The sequence below is a fragment of the Entelurus aequoreus genome, linkage group LG12 (genome assembly GCF_033978785.1).
Source record: "Entelurus aequoreus isolate RoL-2023_Sb linkage group LG12, RoL_Eaeq_v1.1, whole genome shotgun sequence".
Lineage (NCBI taxonomy): Eukaryota > Metazoa > Chordata > Actinopteri > Syngnathiformes > Syngnathidae > Entelurus > Entelurus aequoreus.
Window position 1 is genome coordinate 35824722 of NC_084742.1, and position 20637 is coordinate 35845358.

Here is a 20637-nt window from a genome sequence, read left to right on the forward strand (position 1 = left end):
GTGCTTGACAACAGTAGTAAACAGGGTGAGTTAAGGAAGGCTCTGCCGGAACTCTGCAGCAGCCGCATCGGCTCTGACAATTTCAACATTGGGGTTTGGTCCAACATGGCGGCGCACGGATGGAAATACTGATGACAGTCCGAAAGATCGCCTCGATTTGTACGATGGTGAGCCTGCATCTTCGCTAATTCCTCGCTGCTGGTCGTACGTGAGCTAACACGAATGAGCTAACTGCTGTGCTAGCTAGCTATCTCGCTAACCACACAAATACATGGTTATAACACCCAGTGAAAGGTTGTACAAAGTTGCGTGTTTTCAAAAGATTGATACATTGTATTGTGTAACAACAGGTGGAGTCGTTTACTTAAGCTCACTTTGTTTGACACTTTATTCATTGTGTACTGGTAGTTTGTTGATGCGAGAGCCTCAGTTAGCTACACTTGCTAACTGCTATATTGGGCTAAAGTTCTCTGATCAGAAAAGGAATGTTCTAGGCTTTGCTACTGACTGCATTGTTCACCACTAGCGAAATACACTTCTACACTAGCCTGGTGACATCATTAGCACTTCCTGTCAGTGTCATGGGATGTTGTCCTCCTGATGGAAGCCACTGTTTACACATGAAGGCTGGGATAGATGATTCCGAATATAGGTGATCAACATGTGTTTTTATGGAGATGTCAAGGTTCATGTGGCTCACATGCTTCTCTTCCTTCACGCAGGCTTGAAGATGAACTTTTTACACCCAATCATCACGTTGGAAATACTATGCAGCTACCACCGTTTTTATGTTGCTTCCACTTGGAATCACAATTTAGCTTGTGGAGATAATTGTCTTGTGAGTTAGTAGCCATTCACATTACACCAATAGACCATTTTAGAGCAGGTGTGTCCAAGCTTTTCCCACTGAGGGCCATCCATCCATCCATCCATCCATTTTCTACCGCTTGTCCCTTACGGGGTCACGGAGAGTGCTGGAGCCTATTGCAGCTGCATTCGGGCGGAGGGCCATTTTGATATTATTCATTTTCAAAACCAATAATATGTATTTAGACTTTTGTGTGTGTGTGTACGTGCATGCGTGCGTGTATATATACAGGTATATGTATACATATATATGTATGTATATATATATATATATATATATATATATATATATATATATATATATATATATATATATATATATATTAGGGCTACAACTAATATGATAATCGATTAATCTGTCGATTATTACTTCGATTAATCGATTATTAATCAGATAAAAGAGACAAACTACATTTCTATCCTTTCCAGTATTTTATTGGAAAAAAACAGCATACTGGCACCATACTTATTTTGATTATTGTTTCTCAGCTGTTTGTAAATGTTGCAGTTAAAGGTTTATAAAAAAATAAAAAAAATTACTAAAAAAATAATTTAAAAAATAGCCTCTGCGCATGCGCATAGCATAGATCCAACAAATCGATGACTAAATTAATCACCAACTATTTTTATAATCGATTTTAATCGATTAGTTGTTGCAGCCCTAATATATATATATATATATATATATATATATATATATATATATATATATATATATATATATATATATATATATACATACATACATACATACATACATACATACATACATACATACATACATACATGTGTGTGTGTATATATATATATATATATGTATATACGAATGTGTATATATGTGTGTGTATGTGTCTGTATATACATATGTGTATGTGTATATATGGGTATGTATATATATATATATATATATATATATATATATATATATATATATATATATATATATATATATATATATATATATATATATATATACACACACACACACACACACACACACACACACACACACACACACACACACACACACACACACACACACACAGTACAGGCCAAAAGTTTGGACACACCTTCTCATTTCAATGCGGTTTCTTTATTTTCATGACTATTTACATTGTAGATTGTCACTGAAGGCATCAAAACTATGACACCTGTGAAGTGAAAACCATTTCAGGTGACAAGCTCTTGAAGCTCATCTAGAGAATGCCAAGAGTGTGCAACACAGTAATCAGAGCAAAGGGTGGCTATTTTGAAAAAGCTAGAATATAAAGCATGTTTTCAGTTAGTTCACCTTTTTTGTGTTCATTCATAGTTTTCATGCCTTCAGTGACAATCTACACTGTAAATAGTCATGAAAATAAAGAACACGTATTGAATGAGAAGATGTGTCCAACATTTTGGCCTGTACTGTATACGTATATGCATGTGTCATGCCCTTTATCAACGAAAACCCTGTTTATTGGCAATAAAACAAAATGCAATTGTGGAATATTTTATGGGAAATTAGTGGAGCCTTAAATAGGTCAATAACACAATTGACTTTAATTCAATATTATTACACTTAAAAAAAATCCCATTTAAATTATTGAAATCCAAAAGGGCCCCCACTCAAAAAAGTGTTAAAAATAGGTAATACATTTTTTTTTAAACTTTCAACGCATTAGTCTCCAGATCAACCTCAGATCTATCCGTTGATTTTAAGTTTTTATTATTTGTTATGGTTTTTTGTTTTGTTGTATGCCCTTTTTATCAAAGAGAACTTTGTTTGTTATATGGCAAACACACAAAAAATATGCAATATTATCCCCCAAATGTTTCAAAGTAGAATATTTGATGTGACATCATTGGAGTCTTAAATTGGTCAATAATTCATACCGCCATTGATTTTGATTTATTATTATTTTTTGAGCAGTGACAGTTTTAAGGAAACGAACAGCATGCATGGCAGCTTTGTTATATCAGCGTCAACATAATAACTTTTTCTCATTACATTTGAATCGATCTGTTTTCTCTTTTATTTCACCTTTTTATGTTTTTTTGATAGGATTTTTTAGAATGTTACTACATAGGCCGTTAAAATTAGCTGTGGGTCGCACTTTGGACATCCCTGATTCAGTGCTATCTCGATTAGCACTAATATGCGATCTAATTTTTAAATAAGACCAAAGTCTAAATGCTTATGTAGTGGATTGTCCGAAGCTTAAACAGGCAACAAAAGTAGTTTAGTACAACAAATTTATTTACCCATTATCAGAAGTGCAGGTTGAATTAAGTTGTCCGTGCAAGCAGACACAATGTACTCCAGAGCACACAAGACACACACAAGCCAAAATCACCCCCGAGTTCCGGTCTTCTGCCATTCATTTATATGTCTGTTGTGCGTCATCGTTCCTTATCAAATGCGTCAATGTCTTGTTTTGCTTTTCCTATCTGTTCCATAACAACTCGAATTCTGTAGACAGGTTGGCACGACTCAATATTCACTTTTGTCCCACAACTGGTCCATTCAATGGCACAAAATACAAGAGTATTGAAAATGAGCGGACATTCTTAAAAGACAAGAAATATAGGTCAAAAGGTCAGAAATTCTACTACATACCCGCCTTCCAGGGTCTTAAGACCCTGGACCAAAACAATTTCTGATATAGACCACTAACTTAAATCTCTACCGCAGATAGAGGCAAAAACCTCAATGTTTTTATACGAGGCAAAAATTCCGTCTATGACCCTCCTTCAGAGCGATCGCTGTTACCAGCCTGCAGTAAAACCATCTCACAGAACACAATTAGTGGCCTACCCTTTGATTTAGTAAAGGAAAAACAAATACTTTGATCATGAACATCATTGAACATAAATAGATGAATGTATATAGACTTATGACTGTAAGACATTTTCAAAAATATTTTTCCCGGCATTTGCAATGAATGTAGTTACCAATATTGTTAATTATCAATTGATTTTGAACACACAACTGAATTTCGTATGAGTCCATGTTCGATTAGTGCTCGTATGGATGGCTCGGTGGTGCCTCAGGCTGGTGGCCTGCCGACACTTTTGGCTGCCCTGGTGAAGAAAGAGATCCACTCAAACAGTCTGTCTCTGTCTCTTCTTGGGGTGTGGTTCAGTCCATTGGGCAGACTGTTCAATGGCATGTGCGTGCTGGCCGAAATTGGGGAAAACTCAGGTAGAGTTGGAGCTGTGGGGGCTTTGGGGAAGGCTGGGGCAGAGTATGGGGCGTGGGGCTTTGGTCCAGGCCCTCGGCTTGCTTCAGGCCTCCTCGCTGCTTCGGCACTCCCGACACTTCTTTCCACAGCTGCTGGAGTCCCGGTGGACACATTGGCTGGCAACCTTAGTTGTTCTCGTCATCGCTGGCAAGGTGTTGTCTCTCCTCTCGGTTCCTTCCAGTCAGGTATCGGGTGTTGGTCCTGGATCGGCTTTGACCGTGCCCCTCTTAGCGAGTGTAAGGGAATCTGGAGTGGCTGCTTTCATCCTCAAATCTGCACAGAGGAACTGGCACACAAATTCTACATTTTGCAAACTTACCATTTTGGTCTCATGGTCTTTCCACCTTCCTAGGAAGCTGCTGGTCCTGAGAAGTGCTGATCTTGTGACTGAAGAAGATTAACCTGTTTTCTTAAAATAGGTGCCGTTGTTTGACCTAATCTTTTTAGGGAAACCATGTCGGGATATTAGATCATTCACAAAACATTTAATTACTGAATTGGCACCCTCCTTTGAGGTTGGGGTTGCTTTCGCCAACCACTGCAATTGTCAATCTAAATCATTACGTTCCTTTATCCTTGTACCGGATTGATCATATCGATTTAATAAAACCTCAACACGCTCAAACTTGACCCAATCCAAACTCACCTCCCCCCTCTGTCCCTCTCACAGGGACAGTGTTAGTCGTAGTAATAGTAATAGTAGTAGTAGTATTAGTAGTTTCAGAAACATCCAAGAAAAAGAAAAGACAGCTGATAGTCAAGTGCAGCAAGAACAGAGGCGGAGGACAGGTCATGTTTGAGGTCACTGTTCGCTTTTGCAATAGTACTTTGATATTTTACAACACCTAGTGAATTATTGTGGCCACAATAATTCACTAAATAGTTGTATTTAATTTAGTCTATCTATGATGGGACAATGCACAGAAACATTAAGTTCAGAAACAGATATGTTCTGTACCAGATTATATCTAAATAGCTACTTTCCATCTGTAGTCCCTGGCTACCTAAATTAAAGGGATCCACAAATCAAGCAATAAAATTATGACACTAATTAATCATAATAAATATATACATTCATAATAATCAATAATTAATCAAAAATAATCATACTGTAGCATGTAATCAGATTAAGAGAAATCCTAAAATGCCCCTTCATGGACACATACTTACCATACAATACAACCACACCTTATTGACATCATCACACAAAGACAATACATGCTCTTGTTCACATCTGTCATCATTCGTAAAAACAACCAAGATTTTAACAGCCATACCTCACAATTTACAACAAAAATGCTCTCATGGATAAATATAATACTCATTAAATTGATGTGTCAACATAATGCCCATCTTAGTGACCGTCTGAGCAGCCTTGATTGCTCCAAAGCCACTTTTTTTTTTTTTCAAATTTTCTATTCCTTTTGTTATAACGTGGAGAAGGCTAATTGGTCTGTACATGTTCTGGTCTTCTTTATTTCCTGCTTTATGGATTTAATTATAGTAGCAGTTTCTCGACGTGGTAGGGAAAGTGTTTTCCGTTATTGATTTATTTATCAATCGTTGTTATACGAGCAATAATACAATCCTTATATGTTTTTAGGAAGATAGTGTCCAACCCGTATATATATCTCTAGATCGTGAGTCTGATAATGCAGTGAAGATTTTGTTTAACTTTGTTTCATTTGTTACTTCTAAAATGAGTCCATCCTGAATAAATGACAATTATTTGCACTGATTTTGAGGGATTTTTATTCAGGGTTTGTACAGACTGGATGAAATGTTCATTAAAATTATTACTTATGTCCAGACTGTCTGCGATAGTAGCGCCATTGATATTTAATGTTATAGTGTTGTTTCTTGTTTGCTCTCTTCCCGTAAGTTTGTATCTGGTTTTCCATAACTTTCTAATGTTCCCTTTTGCAGCTTTGATTAATTCTAAATGAAAGTCAGCCTTAGACTTCCGCATAAACATTGTTACCTTGTTCTTCCAAACTTTTAAAACATACGATCTGTATTTAGACCTGTTTTAATTGCTCTTTTGAGAGCTGAGTCCCAATGTCTTTATTAGAATCCAAATTGTTTTATTAATCCAATGGTATTTTTATTTTAGCACTCTTCTTTCTGATTTTGTATTCGTGTATTTACAGATGTTCTCTTTAATTTTTGTCATCCAATTGTAATTCTAGTAGGGCTGCTTATCATTTGTATCATATAGAAGCCGTTTATAATATCCTTAAGTTTCTTTCTACGTGTTTTATTTAACCAGTCCAGATTAACGTCCCCCATGACGTTACTTCTTTCATACTATGCTGTTTGAGGATGTCTGAAAGTGAATCAAGAAAAATGTCTTTAGCTGTGGTCGGTCGGTATACTACAATTACCTTGAAATACATTTCTGAGGAACATGTGATTTTAATTTCAACATATTCAAATTGATCTACTTTTAATGTTTTCCCTTTCATAAATCATAATTCCTCCCCCCTTTGTCACTCGATCTGTCTTTTCTGTAATCTTGTCCCCCGGGACATTAATTAGAACGAAAGTTGTTGTGGGTTTTAACCATGTCTCTGATAGACTAGGTAATCCGGATTAGAGTCTGACAGTAACTGCTGTATTTGTTCAGTATGTTTCCTGTGGTAGAAAGTTTAATAATGCGGACACGTTTGTTACTGAATACTTTCTACAGACTTCTGTCTCTCTGCGACTTTGTGTATGTAATAAGCAACTATAATTTTTTGATATGCTTAAATTTTATTTTAGCTCAGCTGTTGTGTAGCTGCTAGCTCCTTGTAGCCTACAGCAGGAGTGTCCAAATTGCAACCAATAGCTATGTTTTTAACAGACAACCGAAATAATTGAAAATGTGGTATTAGCGTATCGGTTCAATCAGCGGCAGCTACGCCCTGTTTTATCATTTGACCTACATTTTTGGTTTCGTAGGCAGGACAGAGGGAACAATGTGGGTCATTATTTGTCCATCTTATACCATTCTAATTTTTGTAAGGATAGTTCACATGAGCGGCCATACCTTGAGTCCCACCATATATAAGAGTCAAAAGGCTCCTATTATGAGTCGTCCAATTGGTGATCATACACTTTGGCGGTTTGGGTGGCAGGACACACGGACGCACCTCAGTCAGCCAGTGCTAGGACAGTTGGAGCAGTCCCCGTCTTCCATTCGTTCCTGGGAGGCGTCCCTATTAGTTGTCCGCTGATGTCGTGCTGTCAGGCAACATCAGGAAGTTCCTTCTGTGCAGTATTGAATTGTCAGGGCACAGTTCGTAAGCAGGTCATTACAAGGTGTGTGCAGGTTGACCACAAAGGAATGCTTCAAAGATTGTGTTGAACATTGTCCGTTGACATTTATTTCCAGCAGGGGTCTGTTTGTATCCTGCTGTTCGTCCTGCTGTCACACCTGTATTTTTTGTGAGCATGTTCTGGCTACAACTTTGGAGCTTGTCTTGTTCAGAGAAGTTGGCAGTCCCCCGGCTGCACATCCTTTCCACCCTCGCTTGACCTAGCACAACCGTGGCTACCACCCAAGTCCGTCTGAATGGTTTTACGTTTTGTTGAGGTTTTTTCCTCCAGAATTTGGAACTCAAAACATGTACACCCATCGTTTTCATATCCTCTCGGTTAGTTCAATTTGCATATCACGTTTTAAAATTACAGTCTTAACTATCCCATTAATTGCTAATCAATAACCTTAATTCAAAGATTATACGTACTACTTCATGTGTATTTAAGTACCCTTTTAATTCACTTAAAGATTATGTATAAGTTAATTTAAACTATCATTTGTCTATCAGTAGGCGCGAGCAAGCTGTCATGCTTGCACTCTGACCTCCCACTGTGCGTGATACTCTCCAAAACAAAGGAATGTTTTTATTCACGTTTCTCCTTATCTTTCAGCTAAATCTTTTAATCTTTTAACTTTTAACGTCCGCACTGTGTTTATTTGTATTGTCTGCATTTTAATTTTGCTTTTATTTTCTTTCTTTTCTCTTTGTTGCATGAAAAACGCCGCACAAACATATCCTTGCCTTGCCCGTCTCCGACTGGTTATCCAACTTGGTCATAACAAACACACAAGGCCATGCTCTAAGCGCCATGCCTAATCACACTTCTCCTCTTTTTTATTTTTTATTTTTAACTTTACATATCGGCTCTTATTCTAATTATTAATGTAGGCTGTTTTTTGTAATTATTATTCAACACTATTCACAGCAAAACAGTTGTAAAGTTATAGTTATTCGCATTATACTCTCAAAATCTGTAGCTAACTGAAAGCTGTTGAGATTTGGTTTGCCTCCTTTATCTCAGTGGCCTAGTGGTTAGAGTGTCCGCCCTGAGATCGGCAGGTCGCAAGTTCAAAACCCCGGTCGAGTCACACCAAGGACTACAAAAAATTTGGGAGCCAAATCACCAAACATGATTCCCCCACCTCCCAGGGGCAATCACGGGGGATGGGCCAAATGCAGATGACAAATTCCACCACACCCAGTGTGTGTGTGACAATCACTGGCACCCCAACTTTAATTCTAACTTTATTCTGTCATGCCATTATCCTCTTCTAGCTCAACATCCAGAAGTATGGTGTACTGAAATGTGTAAATAAAAATATAAATTACTCCAAACTAAAATGTCAGACTGCACTTTAAAGTTACTTTTATTAAATTAATTTCCAAACTAACCACCACCACAACAGACATCTTCCTCAATCCTATCCCAATACTCCCATATATTAGAAAGGTGTTTCACAACAGTGGTTAAGTAGTTATTTTAAGTATTAGATCTCAATATGTAGAAATTAATAAGACTAAATTTGCCCTAGTGTGTGAATGTTATCTGTCTATCTATCTTTTTTTGTCGGCCCTGTGATGAGGTGGCGACCTGTCCAGGGTGCAAAGTCAAATTGTGAAACAAAAATTAAAGTTGAATCAAGTGGAAATTGACAGAGTATATGAACTACATTCTTGAGAATAATAATTGATCATTAATATGTTGGAAGCCACATATTGAACATATTAAAGAAAAATATCCAAATCCATTGCTATTCGGTATAAAGTAAAACACATGCTGAATAAGCAATGTCTGCACATGTTTTATTATTCATTTATTTTTCCATATGTAATATTGTTTTGAAGTTTGGGGAAATGTTTATAGAATAAATATAGACCCAATACTTAAACTTAAAAGGCTCATTTCAATATTACACAAAGCATTATTGTTATGATCATATCAATCCATTTTTTAAGTCATAATGTGTTAAATGTTCAGATAATTTAATTTTAAAACAATTGCAATTATGTTTCCGAGTAAAGAACAACAGCCTTCCAGTTTGTATTCTTAGCTTGTTTACATTATGAGGAGAAAACTATCATTTACGGGGGGTATCGATTTTTGAAATAGGTCAAGTAAAATAAAATAAAAACACAAATGTATTTCAGTTTTAGGAGTTAAATGATGTACCATCCTCAGTGATGAGCTGAACACATGTAGTTTTTTGTTATGGTTTAAGAGACCCTTGAAAAGTAAAGTTTTTTAACATTATAAAATATAGTAACAATTACTTTCATCTTTTAACGTTGATGTTCCAGGTAATTTAATGTTCAGTAATTGTATATCATAGGCCAATATAAGCTTTGGCTTCCGCCTATTCTTTTTTCGGTCATTCTTTTTTCTTTTCTTTTCTGTGTGTAAATGTGTATGATTGGTAATATGTATAATTTACTGTTAAACTGCTCACACAAATTGGTTGATGGTTGATTACATGACCAAAATAAACTTATTTCATCTATTCATTCATTATCTATCGCACTCATAGTTTTATTCCATTTTGCATGTAATTATTCCTATTGATTTCTTCCCCTTTCACTCAAACAACTAAACAAACAACTAAACAAACTTGCAGCTAACCACAATCAACAGCATACTATTTACGAATCCAAAATAATCAGTCTTATAAAATAATTTTAGCTTTAGATATGATTTAGGGCAGTGGTTTTTAACCTTTTTTTTTCCAGTAAATTAAAGAAATAAAATACAGCATAATGTCATTATTTTCTGATTTATTAAATTGTATAACAGTGCACCATATTGCTCATTTGTTGTGGTCTTACTTGACTTATTTGGACAAACAAAAAATAAGAATAACTAAAACGTTTTAAAAATTAAATAGTGATTAAATTATAATAAAGATTTCTATACATATAATCAATCATCAACCTTCTTTGGATATTGCAATAGAGATCCACCTGGGCTCGTGAACTTAATTCTAAATATTTATTTTGTTGAAGAATTATTCTTCTATAATTATATTTATAAAGGATTTTGAATTGTCGCTATTTTAAAATATTTAAAATCTCAGGTACCCCTTGGCATACCTTCAAGTACCTCCCTTTTTTGTCCGAGCGGAAACACCATACCCTCCTTTGAGAACTACTGGTTTAGCCTATAAAAAATCCTTTGTCTCATACATCATTACACTGTACAACTCCTCTTTGGGGGGCTAGGATGACAGGGAATGCAAAACAATAACAGTGCAATACTTTTTTATATCATGGTCGTTAATGCCTAGTTTCTCTTTTAATAGAATCTATTTTGTTTCCATTTATACCCTTATTAGTTACTGTTTACTTTTTAGTTCTTCTTCCAAAGGGAACTCTCCTGAAGGAATCAATAACGTTTTATCTGTCTATCTATCTATCTATTACTAACCTGAGCACAATTCATGACGTCATGCTCATCTTGCAGACAGTTATTTCCATTTAGTTTTATTCTCTATTTGTAATTCTACATGCACCAATGTCACATAAAAATTTGCTTTCTTTGTTATTTATTTACATTATTATTTCTGGTTTACTTGCTGTCTGTTTACTTAAGTTCTCATATTTTGGTCTGTCTTCCTCCTGATTAGAATTTGTTTAACGCTTCTCTACGTTTTGTTTTGACAATGGCGCTGAGTGGCTCTTATCTGTACTTCTTCAGACTCTATGTTTCACAGATGCCCTTAGATGTATTAGAATATAAATTTAACTTTTATTTTATTGTGTGTTTATTCCTAAAAAAAATTTAAAATGTCAATGTATAATCAATTTATCTTTCTCAAATTTAAATTCAATATTATTAATTTATTTGTTGTATAACTATTAATTCAAAGTTACAATGTGTCCTAATCTATGATGTTTGTGCGTGTGTGTTTGTCTCAACTTCCACACAGAAACTGGATGGATCAGATAAGCAACAAGGCTGTACCAAAAAAAAAGTATACTAGACATATAAATGAATGATGAATTAAACAATGTTTCAATGTCCCACAATCCGTATTTATTGATTGATATTTAAACGTGTAATTTTCCATATATCTATTATTTTACTGGACTTAGCAAGCACCTACTACTAGCACACTCTACAGACCGAGAATAACTGTTCAATCACACTTAGTAATGCCAAGCTAGATGCTAACTTAGCCTTACTATGCCTCAGTAAGCAAACTTTTGCTAACACAATGCTAACCTAGCTCAATGCTATCCTAGCTCAATGCTATGCTAACACAATGCTAACCTAGCTCAATGCTATCAGTGTCACTCCTCTTCGAACCAATGCCTCACGCAGCTGTCACTCACACAGCCTCGTCACACGCACACACTCTTATCTCAAAATGTCTACCAGCTGAGACTATATGCGTCACACAGTCACTCACACACAGAGAATTTACCAGCACAGTTAAAAGTAAATGCAATAGACAACTAATTTTCTCATCCAGAAGCACAGCTGTATCATATCAGAACCTTAATAATAAGAACAACATTTATCATTCACTCTTAGATGGACAAATAGTCAAGTTTAAGGAGGGTAATCTGGGCTTCCCTGCTTAGGCTGCTGCCCCCGCGATCCAACCTCCGAGAGCGGAATAAGATAATTAAATGGATAAATCATTCACTCATATGTTTTCTGTACATAAACTTTGTCTACTTTCTCACACGCACACACATTTTAGACAATTTCCAGACTTTTACAGATAGCGGGGCTGTGAAAAAAGCGTGAGGGGAGGTTGCAAGAGGGGGGGGAAAGGAAGGGGGGGATTAAACCAGACAAGAAACCAGGTGCTACACAAAAGTTATTAAAATACACAGATATATATATATATTAATTTAAAAAAAAAACAAACAACACACACATTTTTATCCCACAAACCACTCCCCCCTGGTCCGGACCAATATAAACAACTAATGCACGCGTGCTTTTGTGGAATCGGCCGTCTCATATCACAAACACAGGTCCCATCATTACTCATACAACGGCGATTAACCCGTTCCAGCGGAGCAGCTCCTGCTTTTACTCCCTGACCAATACACGGCAACAGCATAAAAGCACCATAGAGTCACTGATAATCACCCAATGCTCTACAGTCATCATGTTTTGGTCAGTTCCATACAGTTTCACCAAAGCTTCACCAAAGCTCCACCAAAGCTCTACCATATGCAGCCCGATCAATATCCATCTATACTGCAGCCAATTAAACAGAACGTCGTGACAAATACAGCTCAGTTGATCTCCTTTACCGGAGTCACCAAACGGTCACCCAAAATGAGGCTTTTCCAACGCTGCAGTTTCCACATAGAGAGATATGTCGCACATTCATAGACTTCATAAATTTGTATGGGCCAAATATGCCACCAGTTAGCAAAACCCTGCCTTAAATTTAGCTGTATCCAACTCTGGCTAATTCTGATGCACTTGCAGAAAGAAGCATCCTCTGCCAGCAACGACAGAGGATGAAGAGGTTAAGAGAAATTTTTCGTCTCACATAGTCTATGCTTCTACACTCCAAACCACCAAAATTCTATCAACAATCCCCTGATGTTAAAAACAAGAAATCACAAGTTTTCAACAAACACACAGACAAATGATCACATATAAAACAACTCAATCCAACCATAATTTACCCCAGTCCAGGTTGTTTTTGGAGAACCTGACTAAACCTATCTTTGATCAAAAATAGATTCAGCAATTAGTCTTATCGATCTGGCTCTCTCCAGGCAGAAAATGTTTACACTTTAAGCAAAACGCTTACCTTGTATTAGATGCGCGCGTGCAGCACACTGTCTGCCTGACAGAGAGAGCGAGAGCGGCTGTCGACCTGTAGCTTCTAAACCATCCTGTTCGTGACGCCAATTTGTGTAGTGGATTGTCCGAAGCTTAAACAGGCAACAAAAGTAGTTTAGTACAACAAATTTATTTACCCATTATCAGAAGTGCAGGTTGAATTAAGTTGTCCGTGCAAGCAGACACAATGTACTCCAGAGCACACAAGACACACACAAGCCAAAATCACCCCCGAGTTCCGGTCTTCTGCCATTCATTTATATGTCTGTTGTGCGTCATCGTTCCTTATCAAATGCGTCAATGTCTTGTTTTGCTTTTCCTATCTGTTCCATAACAACTCGAATTCTGTAGACAGGTTGGCACGACTCAATATTCACTTTTGTCCCACAACTGGTCCATTCAATGGCACAAAATACAAGAGTATTGAAAATGAGCGGACATTCTTAAAAGACAAGAAATATAGGTCAAAAGGTCAGAAATTCTACTACACTTATGTTGCTCAAGTACTCATGTTGCGCTGTGCTGGTCAGAGTCAGTTGGTTCTTGGGTATCTTTCAGCAACTTCTGGAAGAAGCGATCACAATAATTGTCTTTTTTTTTACTTCTCTTTGTTATGTGCATGCTTGTATTGTGGAATGAGCAAGTTAGCTTTTTTTAAAAAAAAGTATGGATATTATGTCTTTGTGTAAATTCCGATGAAATAAAAAGGCCGGTCAACTAACCATTTGGGACTTCCCATGAAGAACGTCAGACATCCCGACGGAAGTTTTTCTTTTATGCAGAACAAGTGAAGTGAATTATATTTATGTAAAGCTTTTCTCTAGTGACTCAAAGCGCTTTACATTGTGAAACCCAATATCTAAGTTACATTTTTAAACCAGTGTGGGTGGCACTGGGAGCAGGTGGGTAAAGTGTCTTGCCCAAGGACACAACGGCAGTGACTAGGATGGCAGAAGCGGGGATCAAACCTGGAACTCTCAAGTTGCTGGCACGGCCACTCTACCAACCGAGCAATACCGCCCCAAGACAATGAAGAGTCTAATAATAAAAATGATACCAGTATTACAAAAACTGTGCCAAACTATATCACATAATGACTTTGCAGGGTGTGTGTGTCCGTGTGTGTGAAAAAAAATCTCCCAGAGAATTGTCAACTCAATTCTTAGCAAGAAAGTCATTTACATTTTTTGCAGAATCATGCAGCACGACCACACACAAAAATGTTTCAACAGAGATTCGAATATCGGATTGTGCTAACCACTATTCTTTTGTGCAGCCAAGTGTAATTGTTTCTTAATCAAAATAATAAGTCTGGTGTTCCTGAGTGCTACTAGATGGAGGCCTCGTTCCACCAGTTTGAGAATAAGTGAAAGGGTTCGTTAAGAGACCACACAGGACGCATTCAGCGCTGGTTTGACAAAGCTAAATATTAGCTTGGCAAGTTTGTTCCCTTTGTTTGCCAGCCATTGCTCAGAATGACGACGTTTATGACGTGCAAATGTAAGCATGGCAGCACTTGTGTGTGACTCGGTAACAGCTGCTGACTTCAATCCACTATAATGAGCCATTTTAATGTGAACATTGGAATGCCATCCGTTTTCTACCGCTTGTCCATCTCGGATGCTTCTAAATAAATCGCACATCTCTTTCCATAGGGCGCCAATGCCTCTGCTTTGGAAAAGGAGATTGGACCGGAACAGTTTCCAGTTAACGAGCACTACTTTGGATTAGTCAATGTTAGTATCACTGGTGTTTTTTTATGAAGTGCCATGTCCTTTTTCTCCAAACATAACCACTTCTCTGTTTGTTTTGCAGTTTGGCAACACCTGCTACTGTAACTCGGTGCTGCAGGCGCTCTACTTTTGTCGCCCGTTCAGGGAGAAAGTGTTGGCCTACAAGGTAAGGGAAGAAAGTGGCGTACAGTAAGGCCGTCTTCTCTGACTCTTGCTACGTTTGCCGCAGGTGCAGCCCCGCCGCAAGGAGTCGCTCCTCACCTGCCTGGCCGACTTGTTCAACAGCATCGCCACGCAGAAGAAGAAAGTCGGAGTCATTCCTCCCAAGAAATTCATTTCACGACTGAGAAAGGAAAATGGTCGGCACCACACAGACAATTCGCTTACGCAGGCCAGGGGTGTCCTCTCAACATTTCTCACCTTCTCCATACAGAGCTGTTTGACAACTACATGCAGCAGGATGCCCACGAGTTCCTCAACTACCTCCTCAACACCATCGCCGACCTGCTCCAGGAGGAGAAGAGCCAGGAGCGACAGCAGAACGGAAAGCTGGTGCAGAACGGTGGAGGTGGTGGAAGCACCGGAGGGAGTGAGGTCGGAGGAGGCGAAGGCGAAGGCGGGAAGGAAACGCAGCAGACGTGGGTCCACGAGATCTTCCAGGGAACGCTGACCAATGAGACGCGCTGCCTCAATTGTGAAGCTGTGAGTTACCTAATTACTGATTTGTGCTTCTCCGGTAAGGTATTTAAAGGGGCAGAGCTAAACATACATTAGTGCGGTGGTTCTCAAGCTTTTTCCACCAAGTACCACCTCAGAAAACACTTGACTCTCCAAGTTCCACCACAATTACCAACATTAACATACAGTAGTGTAGTAGGCCCAAGTGTTCTTTAAAAACAAGGCAGAGGTTTTATTTCAATCAATCAATCAATCAATGTTTATTTATATAGCCCTAAATCACAAGTGTCTCAAAGGGCTGCACAAGCCACAACGACATCCTCGGTACAGAGCCCACATACGGGCAAGGAAAAACTCACCCCAGTGGGACGTCGGTGTGAATGACTATGACAAACCTTGGAGAGGACCGCATATGTGGGTAAACCCCCCCCCCCTCTAGTTTTTTTAGTTTTTTTATTTATTGTTCGATTAATTGACCATGCCGAGTCTCACATTCATTACTATCTGTTATTTGGACTTGGTAAGTCCCTCTTCTTCCGCTATATAGCGGGTACACACATTGTGAATGCACTCAAAATGCTGAATATAAGGAAATATGAAGGTGCGCAAATTAAAACTATAGTCTTCAAGCTGGGATGTGACGCCAACTGATGCATTGCAGGTGAGCAGTAAGGACGAGGACTTCCTGGACTTGTCGGTGGACGTGGAGCAGAACACCTCCATCACACACTGCCTCAGGTAGAGCCCGGGCGACGGCAAGTGTGCGCCGTCAGAACTGCCATCTTGTAACATGAGCGTTCTCTCTTGGACGTGGCAGGGGTTTCAGCAACACGGAGACTCTGTGCAGCGAGTACAAATACTACTGCGAGCAGTGTCGCAGCAAGCAGGAAGCCCAGAAAAGGTAAGCCACGTCTTTCTGTGCTTGAGGTTATTAGTTGGTAAATGTTGTCATGGGTCAGGATGAGGGTGAAGAAGTTGCCCATGATCCTGGCGCTTCACCTCAAGCGCTTCAAGTACATGGACCAGCTGCACCGCTACACCAAACTATCCTACCGCGTGGTCTTCCCGCTGGAGCTCCGCCTCTTCAACACGTCGGGCGACGCCACCAACCCGGACCGCATGTACGACCTGGTGGCCGTGGTCGTGCACTGTGGCAGGTAAGGCCTTCCTTCGTCACCGTGGTCTCTTCTGAGAGTCTCATGTTCTGCCGTGTTCCTGCAGCGGACCCAACCGGGGCCACTACATCACCATCGTCAAGAGCCACGGCTTCTGGCTGCTGTTCGACGACGACATTGTGGAGGTGTGTTGACCGAGACCTTCTGGATCATTCTGCTGAACGTGCAGAAACACTGCTTCATCACAGCCTCGCCCTCTCTGACAGTTCCCGTACAAGTCGTTAGTCTTTCAGCGCCGCAACAAAACACGTTCGTTTCACTCCAGCAGCAAATTAGAAGCAGTTGTCCAAATGCGTCATCATGGCCTCTCTGGTGGTCCGGGAGTTACAGCTCAGCAGGGCCCTCGTGGATAAAGCTGGATCTGAACTGTGGCCGGCGAAATTTCTCAATATTTTAGTCAAGTAAAATGAGTCAATTTAGTGGACCAGTGGATAAGGCATCTTTAAAGTTCAATGGAAAGCAACAAGGACTCAATTCATATAAAAAATAGACCTGCTTTGAACTAATAAGTTAATCAAATCACAGTAAACTTAGTGCTATATTATTTCACCTGAAATGTGTCAAATAATGTTGTATAAATAATATGGCACAGTACAACAATCAACAACGCATAACACAATAGTTGTCTTTAGTGCAACACTGCTCTTTCCTAGCAATAACACAGTAGTGAATGAAAACATTGATCACATTGTCACTTGCTCAGTGGCCTAGTGTTTAGATGTCCGCCCTGAGATTGGTATGTCGTGAGTTCAAACCCCGGCCGAGTCATACCAAAGACTATAAAAATGGGACCCATTGCCTCCCTGCTTGGCACTCAGCATCAAGGGTTGGAATTGGGGGTTAAATCACCAAAAATGATTCCCGAGCATGGCCACCGCTGCTGCTCACTGCTCCCCTCACCTCCCAGGGGGTGGAACAAGGGGATGGGTCAAATGCAGAGGATAATTTCACCACACCTAGTGTGTGTGTGACTATCGTTGGGACTTTAACTTTAACTTAAGTTGCCCTCTCACACGCAGCTAAATGAGCTGTGATTGGATATCTTCCTCACTTCTTCCACGTGTCTACAAAACCAAATGACTTCATTTCCGTCAGCATTTTCGTCACTTTCTTTAGCTGAGGAAACTGTGTTAGTTTGTGTCAATGTGCATTTATTTTAGGTCCCATCTCCGAGTTCAGTTATTAGCAGGCAAGGGAAAGAACGCTGGGTCACAACATGTGGATCTGCATTAAAAGGGTGAACTTTTTTTTGGTGTTTTTCTGCAGAAAATCGACGCGCAGGCCATCGAAGAGTTCTACGGTCTGACGTCGGACATTTCCAAGAACTCTGAGTCGGGATACATCCTCTTCTACCAGTCCAGAGACTGAAGTGGCCTAGTGTTCGATCCCCAACCGGGTCCACTGGACAGAGCAGTGGGGCCAGCATCCCAGCCTTCGTTTCCTTTTGACGGAGCTTTGCACTGGATCTCCACCCGTCACCGCGGCATCGAGAAAGACTAAGTCAACGCCGATTTGCGAGGTCGCCCTCAGCCACGTCTGCCGTGGTGCGCTTTTGAGGCCAACCGAACGCCTGATAAGACTTTTTTTGTGTGTGTGTGTGCTTATGAAATTGTTTTGACATTTGCTTGCAGGGTTCTATTTAGCAACACGCTAAACAAGTTAGCGGTCCAAAGTGTGTCCCGTGTAGTTGCCTTAGTTCACAGGTTTATTTCAACCCACATGCAGTCGCTCTGAATGTTTTCCTTGCTCAGCTTCTCATTTCTCGATGACACGTCCAAGCGCCGAGTGGCTGCAGCTGCAGCTCGTCGATGCTCAGCCTCCTCCTCCCGCTGGAGTCGTTATCTCCGCCTCTGCTTGATTTGTTTGTACCAAATTATGTTTACACGCGAAGCTAAGTATTCCAACTGAACAAAAAAAAAGCAGGCACAGTCTTGCATCATTCAAAAGCGCACATTCAATCAAGTTGCATCCATTGGTTGTAATTACAGTGTTTAAAAAAAAAAATTATATTATTTAAATATTGATATTGTTATGAATGTTTCACTTTTTTACTTAGATGTCACTTGTTTTGGACATTCTACTAATGCTACTACTTGCAATATTGTTGTGTAGGCAACTCTGAAATATGTGAGCCTATTTTTCATTTTTCTTTCATTTGGGGGAAGAGTGCGATGGGAGATGTTTGTGTGTACATAAATACAGATATTATTGGAATATAAAATAAATGCTTGCTTGAACTAATTAGCAGGATAGGATTGAGGGGATTAATTCATTTATGGTACAAATTGAATGACTAAGTTCACTGATAAGTTCTGCTCCCCACAAATTAGGAGGCTTATGCTCGCTAACGTGGTGAATGCTGCCCTCTGGTGGTAAAAAGTAGTACATAACACCAGCAGTTTGGGTTCCATTTGGCTGCTTTAAAGTCTTCCTCACAGTGGACACTTTATTGCAAATTCATTTTTCAACCGCTTGTCCCTCTCGGGGTGGCTGGAGCCTATCGCAGTTACACAAAAGCGGAAGGCGGGGTACACCCTGGACAAGTGGCCGCCTCATCGCAGATAGACAACATTCACACTCAAACCAAAAGTGAAACAAAATATCAAGGCTGCTACAATCAAGCTCTAAAATGTGTAAAAAGACATTATGTACACAGGATGCCTATGTAGTACATGGCCAATGCAATTTTACAGGTCAAACTTAAAAGCAGATTTTGAGCATAATTTGACCAATAACCTCTGACCCTTCCCCCCCTTCCATCCATCATACCACTGTCTCTGAACTCGACCCTTTCCCCGTGAAGAAGTCCCAGAAGCTGGCAGAGGGTGAGGCCTTGCCCTCCTCAGCAGGCGTCTGTCTCACCCAAATGTTGCTCTCCGTAGACCCACCGCTTCCTCCGCCGCCCAGCATGGATCCCCTGTGCTCGCCGCCTGTGAACGAGTCGTGCAGACTGGCGGCGGAGCAGAAGGAGGGATTCTGGACCAGGCTCAGCAGGTTGTGGTGGGAATGGAATTGACGCATGTGGCGGATGGATTTACCCGGCCGGATATCACCTGGAGTGGAAAGGAAGACGGGCGGAGTTTGGATCAGGTTTGGAAAACAATACATTTTCAGTGGACCAACGTTTTAAAGCACATAAAGAGGGAGATAAAGCTGCACGTATAGCACTTTAAATGCAGCTATTGCCATCCAGGAATCGGGGTGGGGGGGGGGGGGGCTGTATCAGGAGGTTGCCTACAGCCACATATGTTATTGGCTATATTGTTATAATCCGGTGACTATTATAACTAACAGTAGTAATAAACATTTTACTGCCCTGCTGGATGCTGACCACACAGAGTCATGATAGGGTACTTCAAACGTGTGGAGTTAAACTACAAAACCAGTAAAGTTGGCACGGTGTGTAAGTCGTAAACAGTGTTGGGTTAGTTACTGAAAACCAGTAACTAGTTACAGTTACTAGTTACTTTATTTCAAAAGTAACTCAGTTACTAACTCAGTTACTTACACCAAGAAGTAATGCGTTACTGTGAAAAGTAACTATTTAGTTACTTATTTCCCCCCCCCCTTTTTTTTAAGGCTCCCATTAATGCCCTTTAGCCTTCATGTCAGTACTGTTATTGCACTGGAGAATAATACAATGTGTTGATCAACTTGAAATGCATTTGCATCACTGACCTCTGCTAAGCAATGTGGTCTACATACAACACACAAAGACAAAGATATGTTTCAAAGGGCCAATTTATTTCAGCCCAGAACAAATTAAAACAACTATTTTAAATAGCTGCAAAATAATGGCACTTTAACTTTAACTTTAAGTACATAGGATCTTTGATCCAAGACACA

General features: G+C 39.5%; 2 protein-coding genes across 3 annotated transcripts in view; one reads left to right on the forward strand and one right to left on the reverse strand.

Annotated features, from left to right (window-relative positions):
• usp12b (ubiquitin specific peptidase 12b) lies at positions 1 to 19036 on the forward strand. Its single transcript, XM_062065876.1, has 10 exons — positions 1 to 167; positions 14861 to 14941; positions 15021 to 15104; positions 15168 to 15297; positions 15372 to 15640; positions 16278 to 16354; positions 16434 to 16517; positions 16576 to 16773; positions 16838 to 16916; positions 18058 to 19036. Exons 1-10 carry the CDS (start codon positions 120 to 122, stop codon positions 18157 to 18159), a joined length of 1152 nt encoding a protein of 383 aa, XP_061921860.1. The 5' UTR covers positions 1 to 119; the 3' UTR covers positions 18160 to 19036.
• A 31-nt stretch (positions 19037 to 19067) lies between these two features.
• arhgap36 (Rho GTPase activating protein 36) overlaps positions 19068 to 20637 on the reverse strand; it is a 59256-nt gene continuing 57686 nt past the window's right edge. Inside the window, exon 12 of one of the 2 annotated variants that reach the window (XM_062065874.1) lies at positions 19068 to 19844. In XM_062065874.1, coding sequence (XP_061921858.1) covers positions 19555 to 19844 — 290 coding nt within the window. In that variant the 3' untranslated portion in view covers positions 19068 to 19554. The remainder of the gene's footprint in view (positions 19845 to 20637) is intronic. The other variant, XM_062065875.1, reaches the window with a different exon arrangement.

Bases quoted from the DNA above. Each gene is read 5' to 3' on its own strand.
- usp12b (XM_062065876.1), top strand. From the start codon at position 120: ATGGAAATACTGATGACAGTCCGAAAGATCGCCTCGATTTGTACGATG. The intron at 15,105-15,167 runs GTAAGGGAAGAA...CGTTTGCCGCAG, and splicing joins AGAAAGTGTTGGCCTACAAG to GTGCAGCCCCGCCGCAAGGA. The intron at 16,774-16,837 runs GTAAGGCCTTCC...GTGTTCCTGCAG, and splicing joins GTGGTCGTGCACTGTGGCAG to CGGACCCAACCGGGGCCACT.